This window comes from Pristis pectinata, chromosome 3, assembly GCF_009764475.1.
Source record: "Pristis pectinata isolate sPriPec2 chromosome 3, sPriPec2.1.pri, whole genome shotgun sequence".
Taxonomy (NCBI): Eukaryota; Metazoa; Chordata; class Chondrichthyes; order Rhinopristiformes; family Pristidae; genus Pristis; species Pristis pectinata.
This window is the reverse complement of record NC_067407.1, coordinates 141,370,583-141,389,086: the sequence shown is the minus strand read 5'-3', so window position 1 is coordinate 141,389,086 and position 18,504 is coordinate 141,370,583. Positions and strand designations below refer to the sequence as shown.

Below are 18,504 nucleotides of genomic sequence, written 5' to 3'. Positions count from 1 at the left end.
TTCCTATAATGAGGCGACCAGAACTGGACACAGTACTCTAAGTGTGGTCTAACCAGAGTTTTGTAGAGCTGCATCATTACCTTGCGGCTCTTAAACTTGGTGGGCCGAAGGGCCTGTCTCCGTGCTGGGTCTATCTAAAGCCGAGGTTGATAGGTTCTTGACCAGTAAGGGGGGGTTAAGGGTTAAGGGGAGAATGGGGTTGAGACAAAAAGAATACATTGGCCATGATCGAATGGCAGAATAGACTCAATGGGCCAAATGGCCTAATTCTGCTCTTATGTCTCATGGTCTTACGGTCCCTCTCTATGATTCCATGCCTCACTCGGGCTTTGGACACTCGTCGGTACACTGCCACACTCCGCTGGACAACCCAGGCCATCCTTAGCACACATCGGCCTCTCCCAGTGTTTGGCCAAGGATAAGTCAGTCTGTTCATGCGGTCGTGAGACGTAAATTGGTCCCCTCTCCCTCCGCTCATTAATATCATTAATATTTAACAGTGTTCTCTGTATTCCTTGTCCATTTACCAAAATAAGACTGAATCAGGAATAATTGGGTTTTACAGAGCTTTATATAGCCCTGAGTCTGATTTCTTAACTGTCCCTGATGAGCTTTGATGGCAGGTCATCGATTTGAAGCGTTAACCGTTTCTCCTCCTCTGTTGAGGCTGCCTGATCTGTTTTCCAACGTTCTCTGCTTTAATTTCAGGCTTCCAGCAAGTGCGGCATTTTGCTTTCCTCTGAAAGCAACGTCCTCCAGTCTTGGAGGCCAGGAAGCGGAGAAATTAGTCTGTAGTTCTCTTTCAAAACACAGCACAAGATACTGTTGCAACAGAGTAGAAGTGCAGAGAGATTGAGATAGAGAGATAGTGAGAGAGAGAGAGAGAGAGAGAGAGAGAGAGAGAGAGAGAGAGAGAGAGAAATATCCTTTGGTTCTTTGCCCAGAGTCCACCTTCACTTAGCTTATAATGGAACTAAGTCCTTGGGGACCTCTTGCATCCTGATGAGTTGTCTTGCAGTGCAGGCTGGCAGGGAGTGGATGGACAGCAGAGAGAGAGCAGGAGGGCTTGTTAGAATCAGACATGTACTGTTCCACAAAGAACTCCTGCAATTTCCTGAGCTCACATGGTGAGACCGGCTCTGAGGGTGAGTTTAACGCTGTTGCATTCCTACCCTGTGTACGAAAATGGACCCACATACGTAAATATCTCAACGTGGTGCAAATGGGTTTAATTACCTTTTAACCCGTGTGTGTGTGTGTGTTTGTGTGAGATTGTGTGTGTGAGAGATTTTGTGTGTGTGTGAAAGAGAGAGAGATTTTGTGTGTGTGTGTGAGAGAGAGAGAGAGATTGTGCGTGTGTGTGTGTGTGTGTGTGTGTGTGTGTGTGTGTGTGTGTGTGTGAGATGTGAGACTGTTATATACCGAATATACCACTTAACAGTCTAACTTCTAAGGCCCTTAAAAACGAAATGCTGGAGGAACTCAGCGGGTCAGGCAGCATCTGTGGAGGGAAATGGGCAGTCGATGTTTCGGCTTGAGAACCTTCATCAGGACTGGTGAAGATGAAGGTGCAGTCCAGATGAAGGGTCTCGACCCGAAACGTTGACTGTCCATTTCCCTCCACAGATGCTGCCTGACCCTCTGAGTTCCTCCAGCGTTTCGTTTTGCTGCTCCAGATTCCAGCATCTGCAGTCCCTGGTGCCTTCAAAGATCCTAACTTCAGTTTTTAACTAACTGGAATTAACACATTATGTTTCAGTAATGCATTGTTAAATTGTAGATTTGAACATCCAACAACCCTGACATTTAACGGTCATATTATGTGTTGGTTGAGGTGCAGATTTAAGAGCTGCTGTCTGTGTCTGGTACTCCTGCTGTCTATGCTGAAGCTAATTGTTGACAGAGTTCTGTAATGAATTATGTAATCCCCACACAGAAGCATAGACTTGAAATGAGGATCTAAAAATTAAATAAACCAGTCACAAACCTAGGCTAAGGTAACCTGGAAAAGTAGATTTTAAGTAATGATAGTCGATACACAAGGTGGGACAATTAAATTCTTTTACAAGATACTTTCCTTAAGGACTAAGAACTGTGTAATAGAAGTGAACCTACTGGGGAGATATGAGTTTATTTTGGGTTTAAAGGAGAGATGTTGCCATGGTTGGTAAGATGGAAGCTGGGATCTTGGTAACCAACAATAAATGATCCAAGGCTAGGAAGCAGATTATGAGGGTCGAAAGAAATATAAAAATGGATTGTGATGCCTACTAAAGAGATTCCTAAAAGTGGCTGCCTTACAGGGCAGGGCAGGAGAAATAATAACGATCTGTGGACTCCGAAGTGTGATGAGGAATCACACAAACTCGGAGTGCATTTCTGATGTGATTAAGTTTTTTCAAGATAGAATTGTAATGCCACAGAAGGAATCCATGTAGTTCATTCAGTCTAGAACATAAATCATAGAACACAGAACACAGAACATATATCACAGAACACAGAACATATATCACAGAACACAGAACACAGAACATAGAACATAAAACATAGAACACAGAACATATATCACAGAACACAGAACATAGAACATAAAACATAGAACACAGAACATATATCACAGAACACAGAACACAGAACATAGAACATAAAACATAGAACACAGAACATATATCACAGAACACAGAACATAGAACACAGAACATAGAACATAAAACATAGAACACAGAACATATATCACAGAACATAGAACACAGAACATAGAACATAAAACATAGAACACAGAACATATATCACAGAACATAGAACACAGAACAGAACACAAAACACAGAACAGAACATAGAACATAAAACATAGAACATAAAACATAGAACACAGAACATAGAACATAAAACATAGAACATAAAACATAGAACACAGAACATATATCACAGAACACAGAACATAGAACACAGAACATAGAACATAAAACATAGAACATAAAACATAGAACACAGAACATAGAACAGTACAGCACAGGAACAGACCCTTTAGCCCACGATGTTGTGCTGAATTAATTAGGCTAGTAATTAAATGCCTAACAAAAACTAATCCCCTCTGCCTGCACAATGTCCATATCCCCTCATTCTGGGCACATGTGGTCACCAAAGCTGCCCACAGAGAGGTGGAGGCCAGCAGCTTTGTTGCTTCCTTCAGAGGATGAAACCTGCCAATCCTACCAATCCTTACCGCCCTCGATATAAAGAAATCCTTCCCAAATGTTTTGTGACTGATCTACATTTATACCTGCTTACTCTGAGCCCTCCCTATGTAGCCCAGCTTCTACCAGATCTCCTCCACACCTTTCCTGTTTCATAGAATCACAGATCTGTAGAGCACAGAAACAGGCCCTTCGGCCCATCTTATCCATGCTGACTGTGATGCCTTTCTATGCTAATCCCATTTGCCCACATTGGATCCATATCCCTCGACACCTTTCCTATCCTAGCACCTGGACATTCTCTCTTCTCCCCCCTCCCATCGGGCAGAAGATACAAAAGCCTGAAAGCACATACCACCAGGCTCAGGGACAGCTTCTATCCCGCTGTTATAAGACTGTTGAACTATCCCCTAGTACGATAAAATGGACTCTTGACCTCACAATCTACCTCGTTATGGCCTTGCACCTTATTGTCTGCCTGCACTGCACTTTCTCTGTAACTGTAACACTTTATTCTGCATTTTGTATTGTTTTGCCCTGTACTACCTCCATGCACTGTGTGATGAACTGACCTGTATGATCGGTATGCAAGACAAGTTTTTCACTCTACCTCAGTACAATAATAAGCCAAGTTGAATTCCAAATTATAACACGGTCATCACTATCCAATGCACTGATGTGATGAAATGATCTGCATGGATGGCATGCAAAACAAGTTTTTCACTGTACCAATAATACACCAGTTTCAATTCCAAATATTGTAATTGTATCTGCCTCATTTTGCAGCTCCTTCCAGATAAACACTAGCCTCTGTGTGGACTTACCTCTTAGATCTCCTTTAAATTTCTCCCCTCTCACCTTAAACCTGTGCTCTGTAGTTCCTGACTCCCCTTCCCTGGGAAGAGGGCTCTGACTACCCTCCCTATCTATGCCCCATATAATTTTATACCGTAAGGTCACCCCTCAGCCTCCTACGCTCCACTGAGAACAAGCCCAGCCTGTCCTGTCTTTCTTTATAACTACAGCCCTGCATTCCAGGCAACACGCTGGCGAATCCCTCCTGCACTCTCTCTATTGCTACCACGTCCATTCTGTAGTGCAGTGTACACGGTGCTCCAAGTGTGGTCTGAGCAATGCATTGTACAGGTGCAACATGACCTCCAGGGACGTCCCAAGGTGACAGAGAACCACAGCAGGCAACCTTTCTCCTGAAGTCACCTCCTCACCAATCCAGCAATAATGACAATAAACTCGACTTTGACTTTGACTTTGGTGAGCTCCGTCTCTGAACAAACGTCATAATGCTGCCCGGGTGTCCACACCCCATGCAAGGAGTGTCACTGTTCCTGTTTGATCAGGTGAACATGGCTGAGAGAGACCTGAGGTGAGGCTGATCATATATCAAGGCGACATGAGGAAGAGATTGAGGCAGAAGAATATGGGGATGGTTTGCAGGGAGTGACAGGAAGGAGGTCTGCTTGGTAGACCCAGATAGGGTGAAGTGCTTGTTGCTTCTCATTGAAGGCAGCAACTACCTGAAGGTCTGTTACAATCAATGCAATGCTTTACATGAAGCACAGGGTCACAGTGAGCAGGGCCACTGGCTTCCAGTGCCAGAATCCCGGGTTCAATCCTGACGTAGAACATAGAACATTACAGCACAGTACAGGCCCTTCGGCCCACAGTGTTGTGTCGACATTTTATCCTGCTCTAAGATCTATCTACCCCTTCCCTCCCACATAGCCCCCTAGTTTTCTATCATTCATGTGTCTAAGAGTCTCTTAAATGTCCCTAATGTATCTGCCCCCACAACCTCTGCCGGCAGTGCGTTCCACACACCCACCACTCTCTGTGTAAAAAACTTACCCCTGACACCCCCCTTATACATTCCTCCAATCACCTTAAAATTATGCCCCCTCATGTTAGCCATTGTCACCCTGGGAAAAAGTCTCTGACTGTCCACTTGATCTATGCCTCTTATCATCTTGTGCACCTCTATCAAGTCCCCCCTCATCCTCCTTCTCTCCAAAGAGAAAAGCCCGAGCTCACTCAACCTATCCTCATAAGACATCCAATCCAGGCAAAATTCTGGTAAATCTCCTCTGCACCCTCTCTAAAACTTCCACATCCTTCTATAATGAGGCAACCAGAACTGAACACAATACTCCAAGTGTGATCTAACCAGAGTTCTATAGAGCTGCAACATCACCTTGCAGCTCTTGAACTCAATACCCAGACTAATGAAGGCCAACACACCATACGCCTTCTTAACAACCCTATCGACCTGCACAGAAACCTTGAGGGATCTATGGACGTGGACCCCAAGATCCCCCTGTACCTCCACACTGTTAAGAGTCCTGCCATTAACTGTGTATTCTGCCTTCAGATTCGATCTCCGAAGTGCATCACTTCACACTTATCTGGGTTGAACTCCATCTGCCACTTCTCGGCCCAGCTCTGCATTCTATCAATATCCTGTTGTAATCTACAGCAACCTTCTGCACTATCCACAACACCACCAGCCTTTGTATCATCAGCAAACCTACTAACCCACCCTTCCACATCCTCATCCAAGTCATTTATAAAAATCACAAAGAGCAGGGGTCCCAGAACAGATCCCTGCGGAACACCACTGGTCACCGACCTGCAGGCAGAATATTCTCCATCTACTCCATCTTCCGTGTGGAGTTTGCACGTTCTCCCTGTGACCACATGGCTTTCCCCCAGGTGCTCCGGTTTCCTCCCACGTCCCAAAGGCGTGGGGTGCTGGTGGGGTTAATTGGCCGCTGTAAATCGCCCCCTGGTGTGAAGGTAAAGGAATTGATGGGAATGTGGGGAGAATAAAAAATGGGATTGGTGGAGGGCCAGTGTACATGGGTTGATGGTCAGGACAGCGGGCAGAATGGCCTGTCTCCGCACTGTGTCTCTCTCTGACAATGACTTGATGGATTCCTGTACCTTTGAAGGCATGTTAATGTGAAGCAGCCCAGAATTACATGTCAATGGCTGATATTAATAAACTCAAGAGCTGGATATTTTTAACCATTCTCTTGGCTGGTGTGAAACATTCTCTTGCCAAACAGCTGAGATAGATTTTCCAAATCCTGAGAAGTGCGGATCTAAGTGAGATTGGTCCTAAGCTTAAGAGCTGACAGAGGTACATTGCAGCTTTGGAGATTTAACACTGGGTTTCAGAGGGGCCAGACCAAAAATGCCAAATGTCCGCCTGTCCTAACCAGAAGCAGGTGTCGGGACACTTCCGTGACAATCTAACCGGGAGACACCAGAGACTGCAGATGCTGGAATCTGGAGCAACACACGATCTGCTGGAGGAACTCAGCGGGTCAAGCAGCATCTGTAGGGGGTAGAGGGATGGTCAACGTACTGGGTTGAGACCCTGCATCAATGTAACTGGGAAGTTGATCCATTATCTCCCACTCCAACAATTTACAGCAGCCAATTAACCCAAGCAGCCCCAGGAGTGTGTGATGGGACATTGTAGGGGGACGTATCCCTGTATCTAACCCATACCTTGGAGTATATTATGGGATAGTGTGGACCAGCCTTTCTGTATCTAACCTGTACTGCCCCTGCCCTGGGAATAGGTCACAGGACAGTGTCGAGGGAGTTTTTCTGCTGTGCCTAAATGACCTGGATGAAAATGTAGATGGGTGGGTTATTAAGTTTGCAGACGACACCAAGATGGGTGGAGGTGTGGGCAGTGTAAAGGACTATCAAAGAACACAGCAGGATATAGATCAGTTACAGATATGGGCAGAGAAGTGGCAGATGGAGTTTAATCTGAACAAGTGTGAGGTGTTGCACTTTGGGAGGTCAAATGTAAGGGGAAAGTGTACAGTTAATGGCAGGACCCTTAACAGCACTGATGTACAGAGGGATCTTGGGGTTGAAGTCCATAGCTCTCTGAAAGTGGCCACACAAGTAGATAGAGTAGTAAAGAAGGCGGACGGCACACTTGCCTTCATTGGTTGGGGCATTGAGTATAAGCGTCAGGAAGTCATGTTGCAGCTGTATAAACCTTTGGTTAGGCCGCACTTGGAGTATTGCGTGCAGTTCTGGTCACCCCATTACAGGAAGGGTGTGGAGGCTTTGGAGAGGGTGCAGAAGAGATTTACAAGGATGCTGCCTGGATTAGAGGGCATGTGCTATGAGGAACAGGTTGGACGAACTTGGGTTGTTTTCTCTGGAGTGTTGGATGCTGAGGGGAGACCTGATAGAAATTTATCAAATAATGAGAGGCATAGACAGGGTAGACAGTCAGAATCTTTTCCCCAGGGTACAAATGTCAAATACTAGAGGACATGTGTTTAAGGTGAGAGGGGGAAAGTTTAAAGGAGATGTGTGGGGCAAGTGTTTTACACAGAGAGTGGTGGGTGCCTGGAATGTGCTGCCTGGGGTGGTGGTGGAGGCAGAGACAATAGAGGTGTTTATGAGACTTTTAGACAAAAGGATATGCAGGGAATGGAGGGATGTAGATCACGTGCAGGCAGAAGGGATTTAGTTTAATTTGGCATCATGTTTGGCACAGACGTGGCTGAAGGGCCTGTTCCTGTGCTGTAGTATGTCCTATGTTCTAACCCGCACTGTCCCTGCCCTGGAAGTATGTAACGGGACAGAGTAGAGACAGCTTCACTTTGTATCTAAACTGTGCTCTGCCTGTCCTGGGAACGTTTGGTACAGTTTGTTCTACCTAAGCCTTGATTTAATTTGTCCTTGAATGTTAGAAGCTGACACCGGATATCCAAGAGTGGAGATGTGTGCCTTGTGTTGGATGAGCTGAATGCTGTAGCATCCATAGAGACTGTAATGTGAAGGTGAGTGCTGTGTGTCAGACAGTGGCTGATCACAGTGATGATGCAATCTTTTGTTCGGCCGATAATGCTGTGAAGTAGACTCTGTAATCGGAGTTCAGGGCTGCGCTGTTGCAATGACTAAGCAGTGAATCAGGATCTGAGGGCCAGAGGTTTTAGACTTCTTCATAATGGGAAACCCTAGCTCTCTTGAGGGCAAGTTATTGACATCCTTGAAAGCTTCTTCAGTCCCCTGGGCCTTCCACACTAATTGCTTAATTACTATTGACTTTTTTAAAATGTTACATGTTTCTAACAGTACATCACCCACAGTGCTCCACGCACCAGTGACTTCTGTTTACTCAATATGAACACTCCTTGCCTGCTTACCATCTCACTGACCCACACACACTGTGATAAGCAGACACAATCATTGCCTCCCCTTCTGCTGATTACAGTTCCCCAATATTTGCCAGTAAGGAAAATCAAAGCCGTTTACGTGTTTGGCAAGAACATGGAACATAGAACATAGAACTGTACCGCACAGGAACAGGCCCTTCGGCCCACAATGTCTGTGCTGAACACGATGCCACTTAAGGGACTTTTAGATAGACACATGAATGATAGAGAAATGGGGGGGGGGGGGCTACGTGGGAGGGAAGGGTTAGATAGATCTTAGAGCAGGATAAAATGTCGGCACGACATTGTGGGCCGAAGGGCCTGTACTGTGCTGTAGTGTTCTATGTTCTATGACGCCAACTTAAACTAATCCCTTCTGCCTGCACATGCTCCACATCCCTCCATCCCCTGCATATTCACGTGTCTGTCCAACAGCCTCTTAAACACGTCTATCATCGTATCTGCCTCCACCACCACCCCTGGCAGCATGTTCCAGGCACCCACCACTCTCTGGGCAAAAAAAACTGCCCCACACATCTCCTTTGAACTTTCCCTCTCACCTTAAATGTATGTCCTTTAGTATTTGACATTTCTACCCTTGGAAAAAGATTCTGGCTGTCTACCCTATCTCTGCCTCTCATAATTTTATAAACTTCTATCAGGTCTCCCTCAGCCTCTGCTGCTCCAGAGAAAACAACACAAGTCGGTCCTACCTCTCCTTATACCCTCTAATCCAGGCAGCGTCCTGGTGAACCTCTTCTGCACTATCTCCAAAGCCTCCACACCCTTCCTGTAATGGGGCGACCAGAACTGCATGCAATACTCCAAGTGCGGCCTAAGCAAAGTTTTATACAACTGGAGATCTTTTACAAGAAGATTTGGAAAAGGACACAGTAGTTCTCCTCGAGGTTTGTGCCAAGCAGCTGTGTAACACTGGTCTCTGCTCTATGGGCTGCTCCCAGGAATGCACAGTGAGACAAATATCAACGATGGGGCAAAGGTCTCAGAAAAAAGGGTTGAGCAGACAGCAGCTCTTCAGGAACAGGAGATAGTGGATCCTGTGGAGTAGTCCTCAAGTAGACTGTCAAAGTCATTTGGCAGAATGTCTCATTGCCCAAAGTCAAACTCGAGTTTATTGTCATGTACACAAGTCCATGTGTGCACAGGTGTATTGAAATACTTACTTGCAGCATCACAGGCACATACCATGAGAAAGGCCCTGCCCCTCAGGTCTTTCATGAAGGGTCCAAAAACTTGCCACTCTGTACACTGCCCTTGTGTGTTACGCTGAAAATGAGACTGTCCCAACCCCAGACAATGTACCTTTGGAGGGACGTGTGGGGAGATTCAGGGGCATTTGTTGGTTTGTCCTGAGCAACTGCTAACAGAGGACTGTGTTGTCAGGGACACACACCGAGTCTCTTATCTACTGCCACGAGGGCCATCAACTCAGTCAAAGGTCTGGCGCCCCAGTGCAAGACGTTGTCCACATCTGAGTGCATGCAGACATGCCCAGCACCTTGAGGCTAGGGGCTTCCATTGTGGAGGGCTCCATGTGGGAGAACCACAGTTTCCCGACATCCCACCATTGCCCACTGATCTGTGATAAGCCGCATGAACCACCTGCTCCAGGGTTGTATATAAATGAAGCTGATGGCATGCAAACATTAGTAATTGGAATAACATGACTTGCTTTGCAAATGTTGAGGAATGTCCTTCATTGCATACATTTGCCTACAAATATATAGATAATCACCCATCTCTGCTGTTCCGTACTAGGAATCAATTGTTTCACGTAAGACTCATTGGAACCTTTTCATTAGGTATCAATCTGTAAACATATCACCTTATTTCCTTACAACATAGGTTCTTTGGCCCATCGAATCCATGCTGGGTCACAGGACAATCATACCCCCCCCCATTAATTTTCCCTGTAACCCATTCTCTCCACATTCCCAGCAAACCCCCCTCCCAGACTCCACCCCTCACCCACACACTAGGGGCAGTTAACCCACCGACCCACACATCTCTGGGATGTGGGAGGAAACCGGAGCGCTCGGGGGAAACCCACACAGTCACCAGGAGAACGTGCAAACTCCACGCAGACAGCACCTGAGGTCAGGATTGAACCCAGTTCACTGGAGCTAGGAGACAGAGGCTCTACCACTGTATTGCCCACAGATAACATGCTTCAATATATCTCCATTTGAAATATTGTTAAGAAGGTTTACGGAGTGTTGGCCTTCATTAGTCGGGGTATTGAGTTCAAGAGCTGCGAGGTGATGTTGCAGCTCTATAGAACTCTGGTCAGACCACACTTACAGTATTGTGTTCAGTTCTGGTCGCCTCATTATAGGAAGGATGTGGAAGCTTTAGAGAGGGTGCAGAGGAGATTTATCAGAATGTTGCCTTGATTGGAGAGCACGTCTTATGAGGATAGGTTGAGTGAGCTCGGGCTTTTCCTCTTTGGAGAGAAGGAGGATGAGAGGTGACCTGATAGAGGTGCACAAGATGATAAGAGGCATAGATCGAGTGGACAGTCAGAGACTTTTTCCCAAGGCAACAATGGCTAACACGAGGGGACATAATTTTAAGGTGATTGAAGGAAGGTATAAGGGGGATGTTAGGGGTAGGTGAGGTGTTGTGAGGTGTGAGGTGTTGCATTTTGCATTTTGCACACAAGTGTGAGGTGTTGCATTTTGGAAGGACAAATCAAGGTAAGACATACACAGTAAATGGTGGGGCACTGAGGAGTGCGGAGGAACAAAGGGATCTGGGAATTCAGGTACATAATTCCCTGAAAGTGGCGTCACAGGTAGACAGGGTTGTAAAAAAGGCTTTTGGCATCCTGGCATTCATAAATCAAAGTATTGAGTACAGGAGTTGGAATGTTATGGTGAGGTTGTATAAGACATTGGTGAGGCCAAATTTGGAGTATTGTGTGCAGTTCTGCTCACCTAACTATAGGAAGGATATCAGTAAGATTGAAAGAGTGCAGAGGAGATTTACTGGAATGTTGCCGGGTCTTCAGGAGTTGAGTTAAAGGGAAAGATTGAACAGGTTAGGATTTTATTCCTTGGAGTGCAGAAGAATGAGGGGAGATTTGATAGAGGTTTACAAAATTATGAGGAGTATAGACAGAGTTAATGCAAATAGGCTCTTTCCACCCAGATTAGGAGAGATAAGTACGAGAGGACGTGGCCTTAGGGTGAAAGGGGAAAGGTTTAGGGGGAACATTAGGGGGAACTTCTTCACTCAAAGAGTGGTGGGAGTATGGAACGGGCTGCCATCTGATGTAGTAAATGCAGGCTCACTCTTTGAGTTTTAAGAATAAATTGGATGGATACATGGATGGGAGAGATCTGGAGGGTTATGGACTGGGTGCAAGTAAAGAGCACTAGCGGAATAACATTTCGGCACAGACTAGAAGGGCCGAATGGCCTGTTTTTCTGTGCTGTGATGTTCTATGGGTCTATGGTCCTATGGTAAGTTTTTTACACAGAGAGTGGTGGGTGTGTGGAACGCACTGCCAGCAGAGGTTGTGGGGGCAAATACATCAGGGACATTTAAGAGACTCATAGATAAACACATGAATGATAGAAAACTAGGGGGCTATGTTGGAGGGAAGGGTTAGATAGATCTTAGAGCAGGATAAAATGTCAGCACAACATTGTGGGCCGAAGGGCCTGTACTGTGCTGTAGTGTTCTATGTTCTGTGTTTCTTTGTTCTATATATAAACTCACACAAGCCCAAAGATTAGGTTTTAGCCAGTGAATTACTCCATTATCTACAGCTTCTATATATAAACCCTACACCCATGGATTAGATTCCAGCTTGTATCTCAATTCTGGCCATCTTTTATTCTATGTATAAACCCCCAAAGCCCGTAACTCACTCTGAGGTTTGTTTACAATTCACTTTTAGGATCTGGGCCTTGCTGGCAAGGCCGGCATTTATTGACCATCGCTAATTGCCCTTGAGACGGCGGGGAGGGGCGCAGTCACTCTCACCTCCCCTCCAGAATTCGGCCCAGAGGTCCACGCTCGGACCACAGCTGTAGTGATGTCTGGAGTGGTCCTGGTGAAACCCTGACTGGTAATATCAGCCAGTAATTGGTGAGTGAGTGCCACTGGATAACACGGCCTCCGTTACTTTGACAGCTGATTGGACTGGAGAGGATTTGTGATGGTATTTGTGAACACGACACACCTGGGCAATTTTCCAGATCCTGGTGCTGTGACTGTACTGGGACAGCTTGGCTAGAGGCACAGCTACCCCTGGAGTGCATGTCCTCAATTCTACAGCTGGGATGTTGTTGGGTCCTGCAACCGGTTCCCGATATCCCATGGGGGGATTGGATTGGCTGGAGACCGGCTCCTGTGACCAATGGGGATCCCAGGAAGAGGACAGGACAGATCACTCACTTGACACTGCTGAATGAACACTGGTGTGAGTCCTACAGCCTTGTCATTATTAGTCACACTTTGGACGCTGGCATCACAGAGTCACACAACACGGAAACAGGCTGTTTGGCCCAACTGGTCCATGCCGGCCAAGATGCCCCATCCAAGCTAGTCCCCATTTGCCTGCATTTGGCCCATCTCCCTCTAAACCTTTCCTATCCATGTACCTGTCCAAGTGTCTTTTAAAAGTTGTTATTGTACCTGCCTCAACCACTTCCTCTGGCAGCTCGTTCCATACAGGCACCACCCTCTGTGTAAAAAAGTTGTACCTCAAGTTCCTATTAAATCTTTTCCCTCCCACCTTAAACCTGTGCCCTCTAGTTCTTGATTACCCAACCCTGGGAAAAAGACAGTGTGCATTCACCCTATCGACGCTCCTCATGATTTTCTACTCCTCTATAAGTGCACCTCTCAGTCTCCTACACACCAACAAAAAAAATCCCAGCCTGTCCAACCTCTCCCTGTAACTCAGGTGTCCAAGTCCCGGCAACATCCTGGCAAATCTTTTCTGCGCTCTTTCCAGATCTGTTATTGTTTGCCCTTGTACAACCTCAATGTACCGATGTGATGAAAGGATCTGTCTGGATGGCATGCAAAACAAAGTTTTTCACTGTACCTTGGTACATGTGATAGTAATAAGCCAAATATTGTGTTCAGTTCTGGTCATCTCATTATAACAAGGATGTGGAAGCTTCAGAGAGGGTGTAGAGATTTACCAGGATGTTGCTTGGATTGGAGAGCATGAGGATAGGTTGAGCGAGCTAGGATTTTTTCTCTTTGGACAGAAGGAGGATGAGAGGTGACTTGATAGAGGTGTACAAGATGATAAGAGGCATAGATCGAGTGGACAGTCAGAGACCTTTTCCCAGGGCGACAATGGCTAACATGAGGGGACATAATTCTAAGATGATTGGAGGAAGGTATAAGGGGGATGTCAGGGGTAAGTTTTTTACACAGAGAGTGGTGGGTGTGTGGAACGCACTGCTGGCAGAGGTTGTGGGGACAGATACATTAGGAACATTTAAGAGACTCCTAGATAGACACATGAATGATAGAGAAATGGAGGGCTATGTAGGAGGGAAGGGTTAGATAGATCTGAGAGCAGGATAAAATGTCGACACAACATTGTGGGCCGAAGAGCCTGTATTGTGCTGTAATGTTCCATGTTCTATGGAGTCAGCAGTCCAGGTAAGGACAGCGGATTTCATCCCAAGGTGTGAGTCGTTCTACATCTAATACCCCCATCTGAACCCCTCCCCCAAGTCAAGCGGAGCTTATTGCCATGTGCCCCAGTACGGTGAGGTACAGGTACAGTGAAAAACTTCCTTGCAGCAGCATCACAGGCAAGTAGGTACAGACAACACACAGAACATAATTATGCATAAATTATACCAGAGAGCGAAGGTAAAAGAACACAGAACAGAAACACAATCAGAGACAAGTCCATGGCAATGCAAGAGGTGGTCTTTAGTGTTCCATTGCTGAGGGAGGGTTAGGGTTGTGCAGGTCGGTTCAAAAACCTGATGGTTGTAGGAAAGTAGTTGTTCCTGAACCTGGTGGTGTGGGACTTCAGGCTTCTGTACCTCCTGCCTGACGGTGGCAATGTGAAGAGGGCATGGCCTGGATGGTGGGGATCCTTGATGATAGATGCAACCTTCTTGAGGCAGCACCTCCTGTAGATACTGTCAGTGGTGGGGAGAGCTGTGCCTGTGATGGACCGGGCTGTGTCCACTACTCTCTGCAGCCTCTTGTGTTGCTGTGCATTGGAATTGTTGTACCAGGTCATGATGCATCCAGTCAGGATACTTTCAACAGTGCATCTTTAGAAGTTAGTTAGAGTGTTTGCTGACACGCCAAACCTCATTAACTTTCTTAGAGATTAGAGGCACTGGTGTGCCTTCTTCATGAACTATCCACACCCACAGTCTGTGACTGAACTCCAGCCAGTTACGCACTACCAGGTAAATGTGATTCTGTTTATAAAGCCTCAAACTCCAATTAGCCTCAAGCTTTTCTCCCGTCATTCTACATATAAACCACTAGATAAAGGATTAGATTCAGAATCAGAATCAGGTTTATTATCACTGATATATGACATGAAATATGTTGTTTTGCGGCAGCAGTACAGTGTAAAGACATAAAATTACCATAAATTACAAAAATAAATAAATCGTGTAAAAAAAAAGGAATAACGAGGCAGTGTTCATGGGTTTATGGACCGTTCAGGAATCTGATGGCGGAGGGGAAGAAGCTATTCTTCAATTGTTGAGTGTGGGTCTTCAGGCTCCTGTACCTCCTCCTCTATGGTAGTAACGAGAAGAGGGCATGTCCCGGATGGTGAGGGTCCTTAGTGATGGATGCCGCCTTCTTGAGGCACCGTCTCTTGAAGATGTCCTCGATGGTGGGGAGGGTTGTGCCCGTGATGGAGCTGGCTGAGTCTACAACCTTCTGCAGCCTCTTGTGATCCTGTGCATTGGAGCCTCCATACTAGGCGGTGATGCAACCAGAGTGCTCTCCACCGCACATCTGTGGAAATTTGTAAGAGTCTCCGGTGACATACCATTCTAACTTTTAACCAGCTCTCAACAAAAAAACATATTGCATTTGAATGGCACCTTTAAGGTTAACAACCCCAAGATGCTTCACATTGAGGTATTTATTTTCAGAGAATATTGGACCCCCCTCCCCCCTCCCTCAAGTTAAAGGAGGTATTGGGGAAGACGTCTAAGCATTTAGTCAAAGAAATTAACTTTAAGAAGGGTTTAAAGACAGAAATTCAGGGATGTAAGTTCGGCCTGAGAGTTGTTCTATGTTCTATGTTTAATGAGAGTTGCCATTATATTGAGACATCATTAATCTCACTTTGAGTTGCAGTGTCAGCATTTAGCTTCCTGTTTCTTGTCAAGGTTCTCGTGAGTCTGTTTGTTCTCATAACTTGTGCTTTGAGTAACTTATTCATTGAGGAATTTGTTAATTCTGGGCTGGCCACAAGCAGCAGTGAGCTGTGAATGGTACGTTTGTGGGCCTGGGGAATACCGGGAGCCAGCCACTCCTCTTGAGCAGCAGACCATTCTGAAAATGTAGCAGTGTTGGTCAGGAAACTGAGAGCCGATGTAATGTTGGCTTATTGTTACTGTACACTCAAACTGTGCCCCTGTTGTTTAGGAAGCATCAAGGGCGCTGTTTGCAAAACAGGCCTGTCCTCACCTGCCAATAACACTACAGTTTGCTTTTCCAAGACGTATTTTTATAATTCTTTGCACTTCCCACCCAGGCCCAAAACATATTTGTCAGTTTCTCTTTGCCAATCTGAGCCGGGACCAAAAGCAGAAGACTCGTAGGATCTGAAAACCACTTCTGGTTCCTTCTGACAAAGTAGCAAACGATTCTTGGCAAAGACAGCCCTGTGAACTGACTGCATCCTTACCAATGTTAATCCTGCACTCTCAGACTGTAACCTCGCACACCCAGGGACCTGCATCCCTGATAGATCTTAATCCAGCTCCCTCTCACTGTCCCTCAGTAACCCCTCTCCCCCAGTGCTGTGTCACTGACTGTATCCCCACTGATGTTAATCCCCCTCCCTCACACCATCCCTCAGTAACCCCTCTCCTCCAGCACCGTATCACTGACTGTATCTCCACTGACATTAATACCCCTCCCTCACACCATCCCTCAGTAATTCCTCCCCCAGCGCCCCATGTCACTGACTGTATCCCCACTGACATTAATCCCCCTCCCTCACACAGTCCCTCAGTAATCCCTCTCCCCCATTGCCCTGTGTCACCGAATGTATCCTCACTGATGTTGATACCCCTCCCTCACACCGTCACTCAGTGACCCCTCTCCCCCAGCGCCCCGTGTCACTGACTGTATCCCCACTGACGTTAATCCCCCTCCCTCACACAGTCCAGCTCCCTCACACAGGAGTTCAGTTGGTTTGGACGCATTGGGCCAAAGGGCCTCTGTGTTGTACAGCTCTCTGTCTACAACCACATCTTCTGAGGCTACTGTTTTACCCAAAGCTTCTCTTTTACTTCATTGAGCTCAGCTTTGCTAACCAACCTTCTCTGCATGAATGTTTACCAACGCCCTCTGAAAATCCTCACAAATAACATTCACAGCATCCTCTTTTTCAAGCTTCATCAAAATATTCAGACGTTATTCAAACGCCTTTCACAGATCACTGCCAGCTCTCCCTTAATCAACTCAAACTTCTCCAAGTCTCTGCTAATTCTGCCTGGTCATCTGCCCATCATCCTTCACCCCTCCTCGGTCCACCAATCACCTCTGGCCCCTGTCTCACCCCTCCCCCTCTCCTCTCTGTACCGGCCATCTCCCCTCTCCGCTCTCAGTCCTGATGCAGGGCTTCAAGCTGAAATGTTGACAGTTCCTTTCCCCCCACAGTTGCTGCCCGACCCGCTGAGTTCCTCCAGGTTCCAGCATCTCCGTTAATTCTTTCCCTGATTAAACCTCCCAACATCTTCCCCACAACTGAGGTTAAACTGATTGGTGTGTAGTAACTGGGAATGTCCTTACACTCCTTTGTGAACAAGGCCAACATTTACCATACTTCCACTCTGCCTTGTATGCAGGGAGAGATGGGACAAACCAGCATCTAGTACCTCTATTTCCCTTGCTGATCTAAAATCCTTCCCCTCTGTATCTGGTGACTTAGTTATAGAATTGGAAATTGGAAATGGAATGGGTTTATCATTGTCTCTTGTACCGAGGTACAGTGAAAAACTTGTCTTGCATACCATTCATACAGATCGATTCGTTACACAGTGCATTGAGGTAGTACAAGGGAAAACAATACAGAATGCAGAATAAAGTGTTACAGTTACAGAGAAAGTGCAGTGCAGGCAGACAATAAGGTGCAAGGCCATAATGAGGTAGATTGTGAGGTCAAGAGTCCATCTTATTGTACTAGGGGACCACTCAGTAGTCTCATAACAGCAAGATAGAAGCTGTCTTTGAGCCTGGTGGTATGCGCCCTCAGGCTCCTGTATCTTCTGCCCGATGGGAGGGGGGAGAAGAGAGAATGTGGGGTGGGAGGGGTCTTAGATTATGTTGGCTGCTTTACCGAGGCAGCGAGAAGTATAGACAGAGTCCATGGAGGGGAGGCTGGTTTCCGTGACGCACTGGGCTGTGTCCACAACTCTCTGCAGTCTCTTGCAGTCCCGGGCAGAGCAGTTGCCGTAGCAAGCCATGATACATCCGGATAGGATGCTTTCTATGGTGCATTCGATAAAAATTGGTGAGGGTCAAGGGGACATGCCAGATTTCTTTAGCCTCCTGAGGAAGTAGAGGCACTGGTGAGCTTTCTTGCTCGTGGTGTCTATGTGGTTGGTCCAGGACAGGCTATTGGTGATGTTCAACCCTTGGAACTTGAAGCTCTCAACCCTCTCGGCCTCAGCACCATTGATGTAGACAGGTGCATGTACACCGCCCCCTTTCCTGAAGTCAGTGACCAGCTCTTTTGTTTTGCTGACATTGAGGGAAAGGTTGTTGTCATGACACCATGTCACTAAGCTCTCTATCTCCTTCCTGTACTCCGACATCATTACTTGAGATACGGCCTACTACGGTGGTGTCATCTGCAAACGTAGATGGAGTTAGAGCAGAATCTG

General features: G+C 46.4%; 1 protein-coding gene across 3 annotated transcripts in view; it reads left to right on the top strand.

Annotated features, from left to right (window-relative positions):
- The first annotated feature begins 983 nt into the window (after positions 1-983).
- Positions 984-18,504, top strand: part of phactr2 (phosphatase and actin regulator 2) — a 128,922-nt gene continuing 111,401 nt past the window's right edge. For 2 of the 3 annotated variants that reach the window (XM_052012684.1, XM_052012686.1), the window contains exon 1: positions 984-1,145. In XM_052012684.1, coding sequence (XP_051868644.1) covers positions 1,082-1,145 — 64 coding nt within the window. In that variant the 5' untranslated portion in view covers positions 984-1,081. The remainder of the gene's footprint in view (positions 1,146-18,504) is intronic. The other variant, XM_052012682.1, reaches the window with a different exon arrangement.